Here is an 18,170-nt window from a genome sequence, read left to right as displayed (position 1 = left end):
GAGGCAGGGCTGCCTTTGTTATGAAATGCTCTGCTTCTGCTTGATGTGGGAGCGCACTTTTAACAGGGAAGAGGTTGCGTGAGGGTTTGCGTTCTTAAAAAACAACTTGCATGTGTGTGAAAAACCTGTTTCGTTTGAATTATTCCCACGGGCGGGAGGTCTTAAACACCCCGATCAATTACCCATTTGGCTTGTGTGGACACCACTCTCGGGCGGCAGGGCGGCTCCCTGATGCACAGCTTGGGGAATTCCGACCATGACCTATTCCATCTTGTAGCGGGGGAGTGGTACGCGCAGGACTTGCCGCTATACGTTATCCGCAGGCAGAGCTCAGGAAGAGCTGCCTGGGAGGGCGAGCCCGTGGAACACCTGGGATTGATTTCTGCACAGGTTCTCTGGGTTCGCGAGCTCTGCGGCTCTGTGGCTGCAGGATGAGAGCTCACGCTGCCAGTGCTCGGCCCCATTTGCAGGCCGTGGGCTGGGCTCTGCCTATAAAAGACAACGGTTGATCTGCTCTAAAGCCAGAGAGGCATGTTAGGGGCTGCATTTTATTTGAATCAATCGCTCAATCGATCAATCAATCAATCAATTAATTAAATCCTCACCCAAGGAGTGAGGATATTTTTTACCACTGATTTTGAGAGAGAGTGGAAGGGAGGGGAGAGGTGGGAGACAGAGAGAGGAGAGACACATCAGTGTAAGAAAGACCCATTGCTTAGTTGTGTCCTGCATGTACCCTGGCCCAGGGTAGGATGAACCTGCAACCCAGGTACATACCCGGGACAGGGAATCCAACCAGAGACCCTTGGGTGAGCAGGCTGGACGCTGACCACTGAGCCACTCTGGCCAGGGTGGGCGGCTGGAGGGCTACATTTTATGTGAACATTCTGAGGCTATCGAACTTCATGGAAATCACTTTAAAAATTAAAGAAACAGTGAAGAAAGGAAAAGCAGGGATAACTGCTGAGCACTGACTAGGTTGTGAAACTCCCAGGAACTCTTGGTGGCTTCTTCATTAGGGAAACCACTTGTGAATGACCCTGGCGTGTGCCCCAAGCAGGGATTTGGGCAGAGAGAAACGATCTGGACTGGTTGCGCGTTACAGCATTTGGTCATGTGGAAAGAATGATCTTCAGGAAAAATCACACCCTCCGCAAAGGATTGTTACAGAGGCGGGGCCCGCGAGAGCCAACTCTGACGGCATCCCAGCAGCGAGGCGGCTTGGCTGGCTTAGTCATCATCGGCTTGTTTCTCTTCTTCCTCCCACATCCACTTGTGTAACTGTCTTTTGGGGAGGGGTAACGTCGCATTAAAAAACACAACAGCACTTTGAAAAAGAAGGGGGAGAATCCTAGCTGGTTTGGCTCAGTGGATAGAGCGTCAGCCTGCGAACTGAAGGGTCCCAGGTTCGATTCCGGTCAAGGGCACATGCCCAGGTTTCAGGCTCAATCCCCAGTAGGGGGCGTGCAGGAGGCAGCTGATGAATGATTCTCTCATCATTGATGTTTTTATCTCTCTCCCCCTCTCCCTTTCGCTCTGAAATCAATAAAAAAATTAAATATATATATATAGAATAAAGAGGTGGGGAGAAATGGCGGATGATGGGGCAGATATTCACTCCAATCTGCCCCATCAGAACTGGGTGGTCCCTCCACCCTGAGATGCTGGAAACAAGAAGGGATTAGGGAGGCCGCCGAGATGAAGTTGGCTCAAAGTGCAGTACACACTCAGCACTTTGTAAATACCGGCTTATTAATTAATCGCCGAAGGCACTCTGTGGTCACCAGGAAACCCTTGAGGGAGTGAGAAGACGCACAGAGGTCAAGATTTAGGGACAGTCCAAGTCCGCATCTGGAGCAATTGGAGGGGAGATGACAGGGAATGGGTCACAGCCTGGTGGGTCTCAGAGGCTCTCTCAGCTCCTGCCGAGTCTGCGAGCCGTGGGAAGGGTGCCACGGGGAAGGCGCTGTCAGGGAAGGGTGCCACGGGGAAGGCGCTGTCAGGCTCGCGCTGAGGGACCCGCCGAGCGGGGTGGGGGTGGGGGAAAGAGCGTGCTGGGGACAGCTGCAGTCGCCCCATTGGCAGGTCATTAGAAACCAAGCATCTATCTATCGAGCTCCCTTTTTGTGGTTATCTTGGAAGGGAAGACTCTACCTGAAAACTGAGATTCCCCTTTCAAATTAGTTGTATCTGCTCAGCTGGGCAGGCTGGGGAAAAGCTGTGTTTTCTGCTTCTGTTAAACCCTAGGCAGTTCACTGTCCAAGTATAACAGCCTGAGTTTTAGCCTGTTTTAAACTCTCAAAGGGTCTGTGTGTGTGTGTGTGTGTGTGTGTGTGTGTATGTGCGCACGTGCACTTTGTGGCTTAAAACCCAGCAGTGCTGCACCCGAGGTGCCCTGGGGACCTCTTCCCGAAGTGGCAATGATATGCATAGCCGATTATGATCGTTATATTACACCGTGAAAGCAGTGCGCGTCCACACCCAGGCAATCAAGCCATATTTATTCGCTGTTTGGGCACAGGCTCTGGTCCTGGAATTCTGGTCGTGGGCAGGAGTGGGCGAGGAGCAGGACTTGGCAGTTGGAGGAGTGAGATTTGTTGGACCCCATGCTGGGGAGCTGGGCGAGGCTCCGGCCTGTGGCTGGCACTCAGCACGTATTGCACCCTCAGTGAAGCTGCTAATAAAATACCTGACACTGCCCTGGCCCGGTGGTTCAGTCGGTTAGAGTGTCAGTCCTGTATACTGATAGGTTGTGGGTTCAATTCCCAGTCAGGACACATACCTAGGTTGTGGGTTTGATCCTTGGTTGGGGCATATATGGAAGGCAACCAATTGATGTTCTCTTTCACATCGTTGTTTCTCTCTTTCTCTCTCCTCCTTCCCCTCTCTCTAAAATCAATAAGCATGAATGAATGCAAGATGGTCTGCTCTGTCTAGGGGCTGGGGTCAGACTGGGTGCTTCCTCAGTGTCCCCTCCAGAGCATCCGGTGGCCCATTTTTAGGTCTCAAGGTCACTGCCAAGAAAGAGAAGCTGCTAAAGTGACACCTCTATGCACCCACATGACTCAACACAAAAGATAACAGGACGCCGCAAAAACAAACCTCTCAGGTGTCCGTCCCCTGCTCCCCTGAGGACAGTGTCAGCGGCATCAGATCGAGGCCGGTGACCTGCTGGTCCTTGGGCATCAGGGTGGCCCAGAGGTCATCTGGAGCTCTCTGCTCAGCAGACAGGGTGGAAGGAATAAATGGAGGTGCAGATAAACACCGCATGTGGCCGCTGCAGGGGCACCCGACAGGGAAATTGTAAAATTGGCACCATGCAGAGATGGGCGAAGACGGATGAGAGGGAGAGAGCCCCGAGCCTAGGCTGAGGTCTTACCGAGGGAAAGCAGGTGACTCTCAGCAGGGGCTAGTGAACCAGGTAGCCTGGAACAGTGGTCGGCAAACTGCGGCTCGGCAAACCGCGGCTCGCGAGCCACATGCGGCTCTTTGGCCCCTTGAGTGTGGCTCTTCCACAAAATACCGGCTCTTCCACAAAATACCGACTTCTGCGCATGGGCCATGAAGTTTTAATCGCACTGTACGTGCACGCCTGCACGTGGTATTTTGTGAAAGAGTCACACTCAAGGGGCCAAAGAGCCGCACGTGGCTCGCGAGCCGCGGTTTGCCGACCAGGAGCCTAGAGCAGCAGTCGCCAACCTTTTGGACCTCACGGACTACCAGTGGTCTGCGGACCACCGATTGGCGACCTCTGGCCTAGAGGAAGGATGTGTGTGGTGAAGACTCAACTCTTTCATACTGGGTCCAGTGGAAAGCAGGCGTTTTCAGACTCACTGGCCAAACTCCCAGTTGTCCAGGCATAGGTGTGGTGAAAGGCAAGGTGGGGTCGTGGTTAGGAGTTTGAAAATCCCAGTGGGTGACTTTTCATTGTTTTTAGAATGGCAATAATTATCTCCTCCTGGAATACTTGAGAGGATTAAATGAAAACATTTATGTAAAATCTCAAAATGCTCTTAGTGGTGGAGATGCTGATAACCTGCCTCCCAGGTGGCCATGCAGCAGGCTCTAGCCGGGCAGACATTGATAATCTAGTCTGGGTGAGAGTTTAATGCAGGGCCGGCATATCTGGCCCACTGCCTATGTTTATAAATAAAGTTTTATTGGAACACAGTCATGCTCATTTATTTGGGTATCATATCACAATGGCAGAGTTGAGCAGTGATGATAGAGACTCTCTGGTCCTCAAAGCGAAAGGGCCTTTTACAGGAAAAGGGCTTTTACTGCCTGGCCCTTTACAGGAAAAGTTGCTGACCTGTCCTCATGGAGTAGTAGATAACCAGCTGGGTCCTGGACTTCACTGAAGAAAGAGAGATAGTGGAGCAGTTAAGGGTACGAAGTCTGGCTACTGACGCTTTTGGTCTTGGGCCGGTTACTTCCTACTCATCGTTTTCATAGGTAAAACCATAGTGAGTGCGACCCAAGTCTGGACTGTGCTTAGCACAGTGTCTGATGGCTTGCCTAGGGCACTGGAAAAGGTTTGCTATTGCCCGACTGGTGTGGCTCAGTGGTTGAGCGTTGACCTATGAACCAGAAGATCACGGTTTGATTCCCAGTCAGGGCACATGCCTGGTTGTGGGCTCCATCCCCAGTGTGGGGCATGCAGGAGGCAGCTGATCAATGATTCTCTTTCATCATTGATGTTTCTATCTCTCTCTCCCTTCCTCTCTAAAATCAATATATAATAATAAAAGCGTAATATGCTAATTAGACTGGACAACCAAATGACCTTCCGGATGTCATTCCAAATGTCCTTCTGGATGAAGCCGAGGTGGCGGGGGGCTGAGGCAGAGGCGGTTAGGGGTGATCAGGCAGGCAGGTGAGCGGTTAGGGGCCAGTGGTCCCAGATTTTGAGAGGGATGTTCCTGCAGGATTGGGCCTAAACTGGCAGTCGGACATCCCCCAAGGGGTCCCGGATTGCGCAAGGGTGCAGGTGGGCTGAGGGACCCCCTCCCATGCACGAATTTCATGCACCGGGCCTCTAGTAAAAATATATTTAAAAAGAAAAAAAGGTTTGCTATTATTAGCTACTGAATGTCCACTCTTGAAAGGCAGAGAGAGACTTCCGGAAAAGGGTCACTGCTGCATGCAGCTCTCGCTACAGAATACCCAGCAGTGGTCCCATAGAAAGCCGAAAAGCAGGATGTGAACGCCACAGGCGGGCTCTCCCATGCAACATACCCAGTAAATGAATGATCCCCTCTTCAGGAGAGCAGCCGATCAGAACAGGAAAAGAAAGGGGAGCAAAGGTCAAGGCCCCAAGGTCTAGCACAGTACCCATGAGTACCTGGTGCATAGTAGGTACCCAGTATTTGTTGCCTGAGTGAATGAAGGCTGGTGGTTTAACCACAAACGTGATTTATCAGTCCAAGAGCACCTCTGGCTTCTGCGATGGTAAGACCACAATTAGTCAGAAGATAAAGCGTTCCACCTCCAATATCTTAGGGTCTTAGGATGAAAGCAATATGAAGCTGAGGGGACACTCAAGGCACGGAGGCTGCTGAGACTTCCCACTGCGGACCGGACATGGTGGTGGATTCCCGGGGAACAGGTAGGCCAAGAAAAAAAACGCTTCAAAACAGAAGCAGGCACATAAGGTCATGAATTGGCCCAAAATAACTTGGGACACTGAGCAGACGGATGCAAGCGGCACATCTTGATGGAAAGGAGGCCAAGCTGATAAGCCGAAATAGTTTCCCCTCCCTGGTGACCTGAATCCTGCTTTGGAGGCCTCGGCGGAACAGAGGAACCCATTAGCCTGGGCAGGTTTGGGTTTCCTCTCATCGTTAGGGCGTTGCTTTCATTCCTAAGACCCCCCACAACTTGGAAACCACGCCACTTATCAGGAGCGCGCTTTGGAATGCGATCTGGAAGCTGTTTTTTTCTGCAGACTCTTCATGACTGGTTTCCACAGCAGCAGGCTTCCGCGGCTCTGCCAAGTCTCTAGAGAAGGGCACCTTATCTGCAAAGTCACGAATCCAGGAATCCAAATGGGCTGCCATTGGCGAGGGTGGAAGTTGTTTGTCTTAGCTTCCTGGGGGATCAGGAGATTGGAAGGGTTTAGGGGCTGCGGGTCCCTTGCTGGACCGAGATACAACCCCAGGGGAAAGGTTTCTGGTAGCTTCCCAGAGCGGGCTGTGGAGCAGAGTGTCTCAGTAAAGGTCATTTTGGTAGCAACTAACAGAAACTCAAACCAGCTGAAGCAGAAAGGGAGGGAAAGCCAGTTCCCGATGGTCCTGACTCCTCAGATTTGCTTGCCCTTTGATCCTCTAACTTTCCTCCTTTCCTTTGTTTTTTTTTCCTTTAAAATATTGTGTTTTCTTTAAAAAAATATTTTAATTGAGTTTTTTAGAGAGAGAGAGAGGAAGAGAGAGGGAGAGAGAGAGAGAGAGAGAAACATCCATGTGAGAGCAAAACACCTATCAGCTGCCTCCTGCACACCTCCTACCAGGGATCCAGCCCGAAATCTGAGCATGTGCCCTGACCAGGAATTGAACCAGTAACCTTTCGGTGCATGTGAGGACGCTCAACCAACTGTGCCACACTGGCCAGAGATCCTCATTTCCTTTCACTAAACTCCCTTTCTGCTTAAGTTAGCCACAGGAGGTTTCTGTTGTTTGCCATCAAAGAATCTTGAGTGATACAAATCTTGAGTCCTAGTGGGACCCCGGGGCAGGCATTGGAACTGGCTTTCTGAAGAAAAAAGATTAGGAACCAGAAAGTTATCAGGAATCAAGGCAACTTTCTCCATTGGTATCAGTTGGACTGCAGTCAGTTTCAAATAACAGAACACTGGACGTGGGTAGATTGTGAAAATCCGGAGCCCCTCCCAAACGGACTCTGGCCACGTGACTTGCTTTGTCTGATGGGATAGGAACAAACACAAGGCAGGTAAGTGTTTATGCTTTGGGGCTTGATCGCTCCTGCTGCTCTTGGGAACCTGTGCCACCACACATGAAAGAGCCTGGTCTAGCCCGGCCGGCGTGGCTCAGTGGTTGAGCATTGACCTATGAACCAGGAGGTCATGGGTTTGATTCCCGGTTAGAGCACATGCCCAGGTTTCGGGCTCGATCCCCAGGGAGGGAGGGGCATGCAGGAGGCAACTGATCAATAATGCTCTCTCATCACTGATGTTTCTATCTCTCTCTCCTTCTCCCTTCCTCTCTGAAATCAGTAAAAATATAATTAAGAAAGAAAGAAAGAAAAGAAAGAAAGGAAGAAAGGGCCTGGTCTAGCCAGCTGCATCACGAGAGACCACCCCAAGCAGAGATAAACTGTCCCAGATGTAACCTCTCTAGACAGTGGTTTCTCATTCTCGCTACTGCTAATTTTGGGTCAAATTTGTCCTTGTTGTGGGGAACACTGGGCACTGTAGGATGTTCAGCACCCCCTCACAATTGTAAGAACAAAAATTGTGTCCAGAAATTGCCAGATATCCCCTGGGGGGCAAAAATCACTCCAGATTGAGGTGATTTAACCACTGACCTAACCCAACTTGCCTGCCAGTGACCGGGCATGTAAATGCGGCCCTTCTAAACCAGCCCTGGCCAAGCCAGCTCAGCCCAGTACAAGTGCCCACCTTGGTGCATGGAATCATGAGAGATAATAAATCGTTTTATTTTCACTCACTACGTTTTGAATGGTTTGTCCCACAAGTACACCCGACTACAGTGGCTTAAACAGGAAGAAATTTATTTTCTTCCACAACAGGAAGTACAGAGGTAGGCAGTTCAGGCATGGCGCAGAGCACAGGGATGCGGCCCCAGGCCCTTCTCATCTTTCCATTCCGTTGTTGTTGGAGGCTGGCTTTAGCCTCTTGCTTGCTGCCTCGTGATCCCCAAATGGCTGCTCCGGCTCCAAGTCTGAGCTCCAGGAGACAAAGAGGAGACAAGGAAAAGGGAAAAAGGGCAAAAATCTTTCTCCTAGCAAAGATGTGCCTTTTATTGCCAAAGAGAAATCCTCCTCAGGGGCCTTCACTTACATGTCATTGGTCAGAAGTGAACAACATGGCCAACTCTAGCTGCAAGGGAGGCTGGAAAATCAAGGGGACCAGCCTTCAGCTTATGCAGCAGAGGGAGGCGATAACTAAGGGACTGGTAGTATCTGCTACATTGTCTCTCTGGGGTCTTGGTTTCTTGTCTCTGCCATTGCATATCTACCCCAGCCTTCTCTCTCTCTGAAGGCTGGCTTTGTTCCTCCAAATACAAGGTAGGAAATGGTCATCCCAGCCCTGGGACTGCATCAGATTCTCAGCTCCAGGACCACTAATAACTTGTGTGACATCCCAGAGCCCCCTTCCAAACACTAAAAACAGAGGTGCTGATTGGCCCAGCTTGAATTAGAAGAGAAACCTGATTGGTCTGGCTTGACCAACCAGCTGTGGCCAAGAGAGCAGTATTAGGCAGGGCAAGCCTTTTTGGGGGCAGGGCGGGTGCATTCTCAGAGAAAGGGGTGTGTGGCTGGGGAGACACCTAACAAGTTACCTAGTTTGGTGGGGGTAGAGGGCGGGTGCAGGGGGAGGGAGAGGGAGAAAAGAAATTGCCATAATGAGTTATAATGTTCATAGGATAAAACTGAACACATCCTTAGAAAGACCTAAAATATATGGAGTCATATAGGCATTACATTTAACTTATGCAAATTCAAATATTCAACCAACAAGCATTTTTTTCCTAATACAATTGGCTCCCAAACATGAGCCAGATGCTTGAACCAAGCCCACCCAAGTGGTCTCTTCAGATGCTAGAGAAAAACTTGCTGATTTGGACTTCTGGGATATGGTACAGTATAAATAATATGTTTTTAAAAAGTTCCAGAAATTTCAAGAGTGTTGTTAAGATCAGGTAATGCCTACCTTTCTCACTGACGTTAGAACACCTGTGGGCAAACTACGGCCCGCGGGCCGGATCTGGCCCATTTGAAATGAATAAAACTATTGAAAAAAAAAGACCGTACCCTTTTATGTAATGACTAGAGGCCCGGTGCACTAAAATTTGTGCACTCGGGGGTGGGGGTGTCTGTCAGCGGGATCGGGTCCGGGTTGGGGGCGTGAGTGCGGGCGGATGCCGCAGCCGCCCCGCTGGCCCGCGTCCGGGTCTGCCGGCGGGATCGGGTCCCGGGCGACCGCTGGCACTCACACCCCCAACCTGCTCTCTGATGGCGCTGTACCATCCTGCCTGCAGTATGCAAATTAGCCGCCATATTTGTTGGCAGTTAACTGCCATCTTAGTTGGCAGTTAATTTGCATATCGCCGTGATTAGCCAATGGGAAGGGTAGCGGTCGTACACCAATTACCATGTTTCTCTTTTATTAGTGTAGATGTTTACTTTGAATTTATATTAGTTCACACAAACACTCCATCCATGCTTTTGTTCCGGCCCTCCGGTCCAGTTTAAGAACCCATTGTGGCCCTCGAGTCAAAAAGTTTGCCCACCCCTGCGTTAGAACCTAACCCTGGGTTAGGTGGACCTTCGGTGGAATATCACACCAAGAAAATCTATTTCCTTCTAGTTTTAATCAGTATAAAGCATGCATTTAGTTTTGAAATATCAAATTATTTTTATTATGGCTTTTGAAAAATAAAAAATAAATGATATTCATAACTTCTGGCTCTTCCTCCCATTTTGTTTGGTGGTCCTGGCCATAGAGAGAGGCGGTAAGAGGATGGCTGGCTGGAGAGGGAGCAGAACATGGGAGAAGTAGAGAGCAGAGCAAGAAAAATGGGGTTCTCTCCACACACCATGAAAAAGGGGTGTGGTCCACCTGGCCAGTGTGTGCTTTGGTGACTGGGTACTTGGTCTGTCCTGAATTACGGGCCACCTTGGTGCAGCAGGATGGGTAGTATGAAATGGAACTAGAAACCTGGATTCCAGACCCAACTCTTAAACTCACTAGCTGTGTGATTTCAGACAGGCCACCTAACCTCTCTGGGCCTCAGCTCCCTCAGTTGTCAAATGGGGAACATAACACGACAGCATTTACCTCCCTGGGCTCGGGGGAGGATTAGATGAGAAGCGTTTTGAGAACTGCCGAGTTGCCATATCAATGTTAGTCACTATTATGGCAGCGACGAACCTGATTGGCGTTCTGAATTTATTATAATAAACTCACAGCAGCCCTGCGGTTACCATTCTAGTCCGTGGCCCTGGTATCCGTCTTGGGTTTTCTTAACTGTGAGCTTCTTGGAGCTCCTTGGTGGTGTGACATTTGGGTGCGTCACGACTCAAACGTGGAACCAGATAATTGTATCTACTAGGCCAGTGATGGCGAACCTTTTGAGCTCAGCGTGTCAGCATTTTGAAAAACCCTAACTTAACTCTGGTGCCGTGTCACATATAGAAATTTTTTGATATTTGCAACCATAGTAAAACAAAGACTTATATTTTTGATATTTATTTTCTCTATTTAAATGCCATTTAACAAAGAAAAATCAACCAAAAAAATGAGCTCGCGTGTCACCTCTGACACGCGTGCCATAGGTTCACCATCACTGTACTAGACCCATATGTCTGGGTTTTGAACTTATATTCTTCACATGCCTACGTATGTATACATTATTATTTTTAATAAAGAACGCCTCACCTCACACATTCCAAAATACAGTATTGTGCAGTGAAAAATAGAAAAACGAAAAGGAAGAAAAAAGAAAGAAAGAAAAAAACAGAACAGAATACAGCATTGTGTAAAATACCAGTCTCAGAAGCAACACACGAGGGGGACACGCTTTAACGTCCTACAAAAGCATCTCAGTATTTTGACCCAGAAGAGTCACACCGACTCACAGAGGATCTTGCAAGGCCGGCCGATGGCATTTCTAGTTCCTTCCGCCAGGCTTCGAGACCTGCAGACTCTGGCTGGATTTGCTGGGGGACTCTCTCTTCAGCATCTCTCTTTCTTGGTCTGTCTTTGGGGCGGCTTTTCTGGCTCCAGCCTTGAACCAACAAGAGACATAAATGCGCTAAATCTGTAAGTGCAGTGAGATCCCCAAACATTCCACTCAAATGTTTTGGTTTTTTTTTTACTCAAAATAAATCTTTCCTTAAAAAAATACAGTATATATACACATAGATGTGAGCAAAGGAAGCTAAAATGATCCGCCATTATTGCACCGCCCAACGTGAGCATTCGGAAGGCTTGTGGTGTCCACCCTTCCAGGTGTACAGGTGACATTCTCCCTGTCAACATTCATGTTTCTCAAACCAGGAGCATCTTAGGATGAACACATTCACTGTGATGGAGTATCTTTCTCCGAAAAGCTTTCACCGAACAGCATGTGTCTTAGGTCTCTGATGTCATAGGAGGGACAACACAGGAGATTGGAGGGTCTGCTTAGCCCTTTTCCGAGCGCTGCCCGACTCCCGGAAGCCATGGTGTGGCTCTGGCCCTGGTCATGGTTGATTGGACACTTGGCACAGGCTGGGCTTTTAAGGTGACCACTCCCAGGATTTGGGGTTAATGGGCTCTGAGAGGTTACTCGCTCCCTGGGCTGGGCCTTTGAACTGGGGGACCTCGAGGCCATCCCTTCCTATCACATGATTGAAGAGAGATCGGCAGAGATACGGAAAGACAATGCAGAGCAGAGATGTGTGTGTGTGTGTGTGTGTGTGTGTGTGTGTGTAAGAGACATGAGACCAGACTCCCTTTCAGCTGTTCGGGGTTTTTTTTGTTTGTTTGTTTGTTTTTAACATTTAAAAAAATTGATTTCAGACAGAAAGGGAGAGGGAGAGAGAGATAGAAACATCAATGATGAAAGAGAATCATTGATTGGCTGCCTCCTGCATGCCCCCCACTGGGGATAGAGTCTGCAACCCGGTCATGGAATCGAACCCCAGACCCTTCAGTCCGCAGGCTGATGCTCTATCCACTGACCCAAACCAGCTAGGGCTCAGCTCTTCCATGTTTATCCTTATAAAAGCTCCTGGTATCCTTATAAAAGCCCATTCCTTATGTCTGAATAGGTCTGTATTCATTGCAGCCTAAGATTCTCTCTGTGTCCTGCACCTACTGTAGGCAGATTGCAACCTGCAAGCTGTACAACTGGTTTCAAATTCCAGCCCTACTCCCTGCAGGCTTTGACTCTACAGTGAGGACACAATACCCCTGAGGGAAGAGGGCTGTGGGTGGTTGAATTTCAGTTTTGCCACTTACTACGGGACCCTCGGTTTCCTCATCTGTCAATCAGGGACCAGAATACCCGCCCTGTCTTCCTCAGTGGCCGAGAGGCGTTCTGGGAAGATCTCAATGGAAGGGGCCGTTGGGCCACCCCTTGAGCTCTTTTCACGTTCAGAGCGGTCTGAGCGTCCCTCCCAGAGGCCTGTGCCGTGGCTGGCAGGGCCCTGGGTGTGCTGTGCTGTGCGACTGCGCTCAGTATCATCTCAGAGTGAGAAGCGCTAACGTCTGCACCAGCCCACAAAGCTCCTTGGTCTGCGTGCCGGAGAAAAGGAAAACAGACAGCAGATGTTGAGAACTTTCCTCTGGAAACCACCTTTCCTTCACATCCTCTTTCATTTGATTTTCAATAAAAGTGCTGGCTGGGGATGGTTCCCCAAAGCCAGTGCCCTGACCCAGGGGCTGGCTGTCGGAATTAGAGCCAGGGAGTTTGTTACAAGTCAAGCGTCCCCGGTCCAGGGTCCCCTGCTCCGAGGTCTGCCAGGAGTTTGGGGGTTTGGTCCTCTTTTCTGAGTGACAGGGGGAGGGGGGCAGCAGAAGGCAGCCAGGATGGGCGCCTGGGAAGAGGAAGAGATGGGGAATGAGAAATGTGAATATGCAGATGAGGGCAGGAAGGGCAGGGAATACGTGGCAGGGTCTTCCCTGAACCGGGGACCACAGGTGACCACCAGGCATTCAGCTGGGATGTCTGGAAGCACCTGGCTCATCCTTAGACTAAAACGGCGCGGCTAGAAGCCGGTCACTGAAATAGCGACACCCAGGTGGACATTTTTTTCATCACATTAGCCATTTTTCCTTAGTTGCTCCCACACCCATGTTAACATTACAGATAGCACTGTCTGTACATCTGTGCTGTCTACATTTCCTAAGAGGAATTTTGCCCTCTCGGGGGTGATTCTGCCCCCCTGAGAATTCGTGATTGAAACCCAGCACCTGGACAGTCCCTGCCCATCCTAGGCTCTGGGTGAATATTGCTGACTGAATGGGGGCCGGGGAGTAGCCTTTTGTTTGCTTTTCCAGCCCCAGCGCCTGGCACAGCATGTGGCCTAGACTGGATATTCAATACACGTTTGTTCAGGAGGAGAGTTTCCTCATTAGCCTACAACTGACAAGTAATTGTAAAAGACTGTTAGCTGCGATGAGTATCACATCAAACCAAGGAATGGCGTTTGGAGGACAGAACACAACCCTCCCAGGACCTTGGAGAGGAAGCAGCTGCCAGTTCTGAAGCTCGCTATGGGCGGAGACTCCTTTGTGAGTGGGCAGGACTGAGGGATCTGATCCCACGCGTCCTTTCTCAAGGGGCCACGATGGCTCCAGGCCCACAGGGCTCACTTGGAGGCAGGACACCCCAAGCCGCACTTTGCAAGGAACCTGGAGGAAACCCTTCTGTGCGGAGGAGGTTCTAGACACTGAGCTCTGCGAGACGGCTGGAGGGCCGGGGAGCTCCGTCTGTGCTCTCAGCTGAAGCCCCGCCATCCCTCGCATCACCTACTCACATCCACATATCACCTACTCACATTCCCCGCATCACCTACTCACATCACCTACTCACATCCCCACATCACCTACTCACATCCACTGCATCACCTACTCACATTCCCCGCATCACCTACTCACATCACCTACTCACATCCCCATATCACCTACTCACATCCACTGCATCACCTACTCACATTCCCCGCATCTCCTACTCACATCACCTACTCACATCCCCATATCACCCTACTCACATCCACTGCATCACCTACTCACATTCCCCGCATCACCTACTCACATCACCTACTCACATCCCCATATCACCTACTCACATCCACTGTATCACCTACTCACATCCACTGTATCACCTACTCACATCCACTGCATCACCTACTCACATCCTCTGCATCATCTACTCACATCACCTACTCACATCCACTGCATCACCTACTCACATCCACTGCATCACCTACTCACATCCACTGTATCACCTACTCACATCCACTGTATCACCTACTCACATCCACTGTATCACCTACTCACATCCACTTCATCACCGACTCACATCCACTGCATCACCTACTCACATCCCTACATCACCTACTCACATCCCCCGCCTCACCTACTCACATCGTCTGCATCACCTACTCACATCACCTACTCACATCCCCACATCACCTACTCACATCCTCTACATCACCTACTCACATCCCCACATCACCTACTCACATCACCCACTCACATCCACTGCATCACCTACTCACATCCACCGCATCACCTACTCACATCCACCGCATCACCTACTCACATCACCTACTCACATCCCACATCGCCTACTCACATCACCTACTCACATCCACTGCATCACCTACTCACATCCTCTGCATCATCTACTCACATCACCTACTCACATCCACCGCATCACCGACCCACATTCTGTTAAGTCCAGAGGCGGTCTGAAATTCCAGGAGGCTTCACCTCTCAGGGATGTACATCTTCCTACAACATCCAAGGTATCGGGCCCACCCCAGCATCTCCTCTGTCATCTCACACCCCCAGTTGGTCCTCAGACAAAGCCTAGCTGCAGGGCGGTGTCTGCCTGCTCCGGCTCGGCCATATGTGCAGATGAGTAAGTGACAAGGCTCCCACTCGTTCCCACTTTGCAGGGTGGCAAAGGGCTCGGATCTAGGGGGGCCCTCGGGATGCGCTTTGCCCTCCGAACATCCTGCTCTGGGGAGTACCCACCCTCTAGTCTCAGACCGCGGGGGTTGGTTGAGAAGAGACTTCTATTTCCCAAAATGTCCCTGACCTAGGATCACCTTGTTTTTTTCCAATGAGAATTTTGTTGTCTCAGAATGACTGTGGCCTTTTATCAAACTCAAATATATCTCCTCTCTCCTTCCCAGTGAAAATGTGTCTGCTCTTGAGCTTCCTGAGAGCTGCTTCTATTCTCTGCAAAGTGCGAGTGTGGGTTGGGTCAGTTCCAGTTCCGGGGCTGAACTGTGAACGGCAATGTTTCAGCAGGTTTAGGATTTCATAGTCTTGATTCTCAGCTCTTAAGAAAAGAGTATTCTAGAGGCTGCTTCCTTGGAATTCAAGAGAAATGCCAGCCGAAACGTTATTACCTGGACGTTTTTTATCTCGAGGAAGGCACGCCGTGCTCACCTGGGTGAGGGACCTGCATTGAGTTCCAACTTTCCTACTGAGCTGTGTGGCTCTGGACAAGTTACTTAAAGTCTCTGAGCCTTAGCCACCTCACCTGATAACTGGCGATAATAATGGTACCCACCCCATTGGGTTGCTGTGAAGATTAAAGGCAACGATGCTCAGCTCTGTGCCTGGCAGATACTAAATGCTCAAACACATAACAGACGTGGGACCACTGACAACTGTGTTTCCTGCTGACCTCCTACTGCATCCTCTCTTCTGCTTCTGGCTCACCTGCAAACCGGAGTTCTGCATCTTGTTCTTCACCATCTCTACAAACACCCGTCTCTTTAACACAGAAAGAATAGGGACAACATTTAGCCTACGTTCTTCTTTGACTTTTGCATCAAAGAAAAATGGGTTTTTCTCACCCTTCAGATGCTACCCGTCTGGATGGAATGCTGGGCCTTCCTAGGGACGGGGGCGGGGGACAGTGGGGTCTGTGCAAGCGGACTTGGCTTTGGGGCCGGCGATGCCACACTGTCCTGCAGAGCCCCTTAGGGGTCTCTGTTCCCCACTCCAGGGGAACCTGAGGTGAGGAGGCTGGTCCACCGAGGCCCTGGGGGAGCCTGTTTCCCTCTTGGAGGAAAATTGCTTCAGCTGGAAGCAGGGCCTCCAGGCCGGTGGGTGAGGCTGTAGAAGTGGTTCTACGGTGGGTTCCCCCCAGGAATCCCAGGCCCCAAGCGCGATGACAGCCACAGCAGCCAGTCTCTGCGGGGACAGCAAATCTGGAGCTCACCCTGGGGTTTGGTTACCGTTGCTGACCCTGGTCTCCCCAAGACCCCACATCTCAGGGACAGTTCACTGAAGAGCCAGCAGCCCCTGTGAGAGCGCGAGCTGGGGCCTCCCTCACAGGTGGGCACTCGGGAGGTGGACGTGCAGGGGCTTGGGGAAGGGGCTGTTCTGAGAGCCCTGAGGGCCAGGGAAGTAACAGAAGTGAAGCAAGCGGGTGGGGCTGCCAGCAACGCCCCAAGCCCAGCCCCTTTCTAAGGGGCCTGGGAGATGGCGGCTGTGGGACTGTGGGCCTAGTGTCACCCCATCTCCCGCGGCTCCCAGACAAGCCAAGAATCCAGAGTATTCCGTGAAGGTGCCGTATTTTGAAATGTTACTTAAAAAAAATAAAACTCCCATGAGTCAAATGAGAACGTCTGCGGGCTGCCGCCTTGCAGCATCCGCTTCAGAGCCTGCCCCGGGCGCCTACCAGGTGCTCAGTAAATCCTTGCACGCGGGTTGCCAGGTGAAACACAGGATGCCCAGTTCAGTCTGAATTTCAGAATGAAGCCAAAGAATATTTTAGTGGATGTAGGTCCCGTGCAAGGTTTGAGACAGACATACACTGAATAACTGTGTGTCGTGTATCTGAAATTCAGGTTTAACTGGGCATCCTGTTTTGTTTTGTCCCCTTTTAATTCTGGCAACCCTACTGGGCACTCGCAAAACTCACGGAGGAAGGAGGCCGGCCTTTGGGACGGGCACGGCTGCTCTAAGTCTCTTCCCGCTTCATGGAAGGTGCTACCTTGTCCCAGAGTGCGGGTCTCTGCAGGCTTAGGCCCGTGTTTCACCAGCAGGTGCCCTCCGGCCTCTTCTGTGGAGAAGGCCTTGAGCCTGCAGCTGCTCAGTATTTATCACAAACTGAGTTGAGAGGACCTACGCTCAGAAGATAGTCACATCCAAATCCCCAGGTATTATAAAACAGTGCTTTTAAACCAACAACTTTCCTTCCTTCCTTCCTTCCTTCCTTCCTTCCTTCCTTCCTTCCTTCCTTCCTTCCTTCCTTCCTTCCTTCCTTCCTTCCTCCCTCCCTCCCTCCCTCCCTCCCTCCCTCCCTCCCTCCCTCCCTTCCTTCCTTCCTTCCTTTATTTTTTGTAGGAGAACCCTTTACCCAAGCAAAATCCCTGGAAGAACTTGGCATATAAAACAGGCAATGGAGAGCTTCTCTTGTGGAAGTGAGGTGTGCGTGTGTGTGTGTATATTGAGTCATTCTCTTCCATGGCACCCATGGGCTCCGGGGAAACCCAGTTTTGAACATTGCTCCAAAATATCTTTCTGGATTAGGTCCCATCAGTGGACAGCTGAGCGCTGAAGGGCAGAGCCTGGCCCCCGCACACCCGCTTTCCCTGGACTCACTGGGATGTGTGATGACATCAGTCTGCCTCAAAAGCTATTCTCAGACGTGGCCCAGCCAACCTCGCATTGCTATTCTTAGGGATGCTGTTCATTATATCACACAGTGTCCTCGCCAGGGAAGAGCCGGCATCGCCTTTGTTCTGAGAACACTTCTGAGCATCACATCCTTCTTGTCTCATGGACACCGTGAATCTGGACCATGCTGGGTTCCCCACTTCCCAGTGGCAGCGGAGAGCCCACAGGAAGTCAAACGAGGCTCCCTGTGGTGGGGAGGAGGTGGCTACAATTGGCACCTTCACCCTCATTCCTGGCTCCATTTTGTACCCACTTTTTCCTTTCTTTTACCCACTTGTTTCATTCTTGGGGCAGGGGTTCCTGGGGCTCCCCACTCCTCTCTTCTTCTTTTACGATCTTGTCTCCACGTCCCCAGATCATGTAGAGCCTAGGATGGTTTCCCCATTAGCCAAAACTACACTTGGACTTCCCCTCTGCCCTCTCTCGCCTCCAGATACTGGGTTAGAGGCTTCTTAGGTCATTTGTTCAGATTGCAGGCAGGAGAGGGGCGAGGGGGGAGGGGGCAGGGGCTGGCTGGGGAAGGGGAGGGAGGGAGGTGTGTGGCCGTTCCCCAGGC

General features: G+C 50.7%; 1 protein-coding gene across 1 annotated transcript in view; it reads right to left on the bottom strand.

The window, feature by feature from the left end:
- Positions 1-7,742: 7,742 nt before the first annotated feature.
- LOC118676301 (transmembrane protein 51) overlaps positions 7,743-18,170 on the bottom strand; it is a 155,103-nt gene continuing 144,675 nt past the window's right edge. Inside the window, exons 37-39 of the mRNA XM_036349955.1 lie at positions 15,647-15,700; positions 10,840-10,988; positions 7,743-8,540 (exon numbers count right to left, since the gene is read on the bottom strand). Coding sequence (XP_036205848.1) covers positions 10,872-10,988; positions 15,647-15,700 — 171 coding nt within the window. The 3' untranslated portion in view covers positions 7,743-8,540; positions 10,840-10,871. The remainder of the gene's footprint in view (positions 8,541-10,839; positions 10,989-15,646; positions 15,701-18,170) is intronic.

The sequence above is a fragment of the Myotis myotis genome, unplaced genomic scaffold (genome assembly GCF_014108235.1).
Source record: "Myotis myotis isolate mMyoMyo1 unplaced genomic scaffold, mMyoMyo1.p scaffold_m19_p_2, whole genome shotgun sequence".
NCBI classification, from domain to species: Eukaryota; Metazoa; Chordata; class Mammalia; order Chiroptera; family Vespertilionidae; genus Myotis; species Myotis myotis.
The sequence above is the reverse complement of the archived record's forward strand: the minus strand, read 5'-3'. Positions and strand labels throughout refer to the sequence as shown.